The sequence below is a fragment of the Eurypyga helias genome, unplaced genomic scaffold, assembly GCF_000690775.1.
Source record: "Eurypyga helias isolate BGI_N326 unplaced genomic scaffold, ASM69077v1 scaffold31078, whole genome shotgun sequence".
NCBI lineage: Eukaryota > Metazoa > Chordata > Aves > Eurypygiformes > Eurypygidae > Eurypyga > Eurypyga helias.
Genome location: NW_010268377.1, coordinates 10,660 through 15,334, shown reverse-complemented (window position 1 = coordinate 15,334; position 4,675 = coordinate 10,660). Strand labels below are relative to the sequence as shown.

Here is a 4,675-nt window from a genome sequence, read left to right as displayed (position 1 = left end):
GAAAGCAGAGCGATTTCAGCCTGGGAAGTGCGACACCTCCGAAGGAATTCACAGAGCGCGAGCAGAATCCCGGTGACACCAGCTAAAGCTTAAAGGCTGAGCTGGGTGGCTGCGGCTGTGCGTGCGGCAAACAGATCTACCACCCGCTTCCCTCGGAACATGTGCGAACTGTACCTTCTCAGAGTGTTCAAACTGCCTCCAGAAGCCATCGTACATTCTTTTTGTGGTCTTTTCGGGAGTGCAAACCACAGTCTTGATATAAACTTTAAAGCTGCGGTCCAACAACTGATTAATTTCACCATAGTCATAATCATCGTATCTGTTTCAAAGGGAAAGAAAAACATTTTCATTTTCAAGAACCTGCATGTTTCACTTGCAATGCTCTTAAGTTCTTAGGGGAAAATAAATTATTGTGTGTTTTGTACCAGCACCGGCCCTTCCCCGTAAATAAAGCTATGTTTGCAAATCCACACACATGGCCTTAATCAGTAGCTTCGATCTGATAAAGAAAGGAGAAAAAAAAGGGCCACAAAGATGCTTAGAGGGCTGGAGCCCCTCTGCTATGGGGACAGGCTGAGAGAGTTGGGCTTGTTCAGCCTGGAGAAGAGAAGGCTCCGGGGAGACCTTATAGCACCTTCCAGTACCTGAAGGGGCTACAAGGGAGCTGGGGGGGACTTTTTACAAGGGCCTGTAGTGACAGGACAAGGGGAAAGTGGGGAGGTTTAGATTGGATATCAGGAAGAAGTTCTTCCCGGAGAGGGTGGTGAGGCACTGGAACAGGTGGCCCGGAGGAGCTGTGGATGCCCCATCCCTGGGAGTGTTCAAGGCCAGGCTGGATGAGGCTTTGAGCAACCTGGTCTAGTGGAAGGTGTCCCTGCCCATGGCAGGGGGGTTGGAACTGGATGGTCTTTAAGGTCCAACCCAAACCGTTCTGGGATCCTATGAAAAAAGGCACCGCCAACACATCTGACGTCTGTAGAACAGAAGTGGCAGAACTGACCTTATTCCGAACATACAATGAATATAATTCCAAATAGCTCGTCTTAGCATTGAGGTATCCACATCTTTGTGCATGGCCATCGTGTTGTAAGTCAGGTTATAAGCAATATGAAACTTTTCATCAAGTAGTTGTCCCACATCCGGGTAAAGACGATTAACCAAGGAATAGCCATGGTCTTCCCAGGAATAGTCCTTAGAATAAGTAAAAAGGCAGAATGGAGCATTTCAGAAATGAGCTTGTGAAGAAGACCCAGTGCTTTATGGTAATTTATCATGGGGCAGAGGAGCCAGTGCGGGGCGGGGGTTGTTCCCTTCACCGCTTTAAGCTTTTGGTTTGGGATTTGGCACAGCGGAGAGATCGCACGAAGCCTCACGGTACCCCAGCCCTGTTACCTGAACGCGAAAGGTGGGCACATGCATCCCGTGCCTGGAGAAGTCTTTGTAACCGTAGCTGGTGTCCTCAAAGTGGCGAGACACATCTCTCGTCGGTGCCGACTCTTCGTCTTCTGTTAATTTCAAACACAATTTGATAGAATCACAGAATCACAGAACGGTTCAGGTTGGAAGGGACCTTACAGACCGTCCAGTTCCAACCCCCCTGCCATGGGCAGGGACACCTTCCACTAGACCAGGTTGCTCAAAGCCTCATCCAGCCTGGCCTTGAACACTTCCAGGGATGGGGCATCCACAGCTTCTCTGGGCAACCTGTGCCAGTGCCTCACCACCCTCTCTGGGAAGAATTTCTTCCTGATATCTAATCTAAACCTCCCCACTTTCAATTTAAACCCCTTACCCCTTGTCCTGTCACTACAGGCCCTTAAGATTTTACACCAGTCTTACCAAGACTTCACATGATCTCGATAAGAACAAAGTGGAAGTGCGCTCGTGGGACTCGTGCGGAAGAACGTGCTGCTTTTTAAATAAACACGCAGTTTTGCTGGACTGCCCGTGTTAGAACGCTTCCCTCCAGCTCAGCCTACCGCAGCGACGGTTTTCAGAGGCAACTCCACGCAAAGCACTCAGATTCCTTCTTCTGGACAAACCTCTCTTCCTCCCTCCTTTTCTGCTCCTGTCTTCACTCTCATCTCCTACATCTAGGGGACACTTTGCTCCTAAACTCAGGGGGTCTGTGAAAATCTGCTTTGGAAAGGAGAGCTTCTTAAAACAAAAGAGACCTCTGAGACTTCCATGCCAGGTTTATTTTAGAGGAGACCGTTGAAGAGCCCACAGCCCTAAGCCTGTCACAGGTGACGTGTTAACCTCGCACTCATCTGGAAACGCACGCTTCCTCCACCCGTTAAAGACGACGTTCTACCATGCCTTGCGAGACGCCCACATCTCTTGTGAAACTCCTGCAGCCCTCAAGAGAGAGAGATGCTGTTTCTGTGGGAAATTCCTACTTCGGGGACTGCTGGGTGTGTTCAAGAGAAACCACAAATCTAGGCCCTACTTTGCTTTTAACTGTTCCTAAACAAGGCACCCCTGATCTCGAGCCCTTGGAGGAAACGGCAATGGTTTTGAGACATCTAATAACACTTTTTTTTCTCCTCCTTCTGCAGCAGTATTTCTTAAAGGATTTGGAGAAGTCTAAACAAATACAAGTAACAAGACATCTGTTCTACCTGAAGAACACACGAACATGCTCTCTCTCTTCTCCCTTTCGAAGCGCGTGGCCATCTCCTCCTGGCTGGCTTCCTCTTCGTCCCTGCACTCCTGTAGCTGCTTCATTTTCTCCATTAGAGCCTCAACTTCGCAGACGGACTCTGCGGACTTGCAAAGGAGAGAAAAAACAGTTCATTCCCCCGTAACAAGAACCGACGACGACGGCGGAAATCGTCAAGCCAGAAAAATGAAACGCAAGCGCCGGCCCTCGTTTACATCTTTAAATGCTGTTTTTTCAAGGAAAACAGTTCTGGGAAGAAATCTGTGCTGACCCAACAGCTCATAGTCAGTCATCATCTTTCCTCAGTCAGATCCTTGGTATTTTGAGCGTATTTTAAGCATCACAGCTTTTTGGAACAAGTAGTTCTGACACTAAAATTGATTTCCCTTACTTAACCTAAATGTTTAACAACTGAAAAGGAAGGAGCTGTAACAGAAATTCTGATAGAGGAAGTAACCGCAATTTACTACCCAACTGTATTTTTCCCCTCCTCTGCTCACAGAGAAGAAACATATTGAAGGAAAAAGGAAGAGTGAGTGTAAACGCAGATCTAATGAAGCAAAACCAGTGCAAGATAACCTTGTTTCACAAGAGCTCTTCTAACACCACCACACACCATCAATTCCCTATCTGGTCTTGTGTAAAAATCCAGCAGCACAAAGCGAAATAAATTTATCTTCAATTCATACCGTTCCGCCCCTTTCCTTGCCGCCTTTCGCAGCCAGTCTGCTCCTTCGGAGAGCCAGGGAAATGCAAATGCCACCCACCCCACCGCAGCGAAGCCTCACAGGCCGGAGGTCTGCACTGAACGTAGCCCGGTATCGCCGGTCTCAAGCCAGCGCTCGGCTCACATCATGCTCTTCACCGCGGGGAAGCAAGCACGGCTCAGTGAGCCGAAGCGCTGCAGGCAGGCAATCCTGCTTCAGAAGCAGAGGCAGAAAATTGGGAACGATCTGTTGTGCGACGCATCACACACAACTCAAGGCAACAAAGTCACACGCTGGAATCCAAGGAAGACACAACTTTCCGCTGCACTCATGGGAAAACCCCGTTCCTGTGCCACTTCAGCTTCCCCTCAATGTACCTTTTCAGCTGGTTCACCCTCATCTGCCTTAGGCCAATCAACCCCGCCCTCATGAAGGAAAAGGGACGGGCACCCTCCGTGTATTGAGTTTACAAAGACGCTACCACTGCTGGAAAAGACCGCTCAGTGAGATACTCACTGGAATACTTCCAGCTGGGCTGGCATGAATGTCATCCACCCCGTGGTACCCATTTGTGATATCGCATATGCAATAGTTGCTGACGGAAGGGGGCCTGAAGGTGTGACCCCCTTCGCAGTCGATCTCGGGACTGATCCCACAGCCAAACGTGAAGGAAGCAAGGGAGTGGTAGTGTGTCAGGAGAACGACCGCGTGGATCAGCTCTGCCAGGGACCAGCTGTTCTCTTCAGTCTTCAAAAGTTGCTGTAAAATAAGGCAAGATGAAGATACTAATTTAGAAACGCTGTTCAAACGATCCCACCTCCGTGCAGCTTATCCACGCATTGCTTCATCAGGCAGCACTATTTCCCTGGCGTCCACACCAGCTTCCGCGCTCTCTGCTGCCACGAGCGTGCTCGGTGGGCGCCCTCTCACCGCGTGACCTGCCAGCCGCAGCCTCGCGTGGTTAAGCCGCACAGGAGACGGCTGCTCCCTCCTCCCCGGCCCTCGGCCGTCGAGTCGATGGCTTGGGGTTTCTGTTTTGCACCGTAGGGTTGCTGCACTGAAACGTCACACCTCCGACGGAGACGCCCCCGCAACAGTCGCCTGTTTCTTCAGCCGCTCTGTGCTGCCGCAGAAAACCCACCTCCCTGCCCATCAGCTGGAAAAACCTGGCGCCGAGGCCAGGCTGCCTCCATCTCGTCCCTGTGGGCGGAACGCTCCGCATCCGACAAGAACCTTCAAACCCCAACTTCCCCTTCACGCAGGAAAGCGTGGGAGGTCTGGGGCCTTCTAGCAGGGCACACGCCTC

At 50.6% G+C, this 4,675-nt stretch overlaps 1 protein-coding gene across 1 annotated transcript in view; it reads right to left on the bottom strand.

Moving 5' to 3' along the window:
* Nucleotides 1-4,675, bottom strand: part of LOC104514156 (sestrin-1) — a 9,381-nt gene that overhangs the window by 1,161 nt on the left and 3,545 nt on the right. Inside the window, exons 4-8 of the mRNA XM_010157726.1 lie at nucleotides 3,886-4,128; nucleotides 2,622-2,769; nucleotides 1,393-1,505; nucleotides 1,001-1,191; nucleotides 175-319 (exon numbers count right to left, since the gene is read on the bottom strand). Of these exons, the coding sequence (XP_010156028.1) occupies nucleotides 175-319; nucleotides 1,001-1,191; nucleotides 1,393-1,505; nucleotides 2,622-2,769; nucleotides 3,886-4,128 (840 nt within the window). The remainder of the gene's footprint in view (nucleotides 1-174; nucleotides 320-1,000; nucleotides 1,192-1,392; nucleotides 1,506-2,621; nucleotides 2,770-3,885; nucleotides 4,129-4,675) is intronic.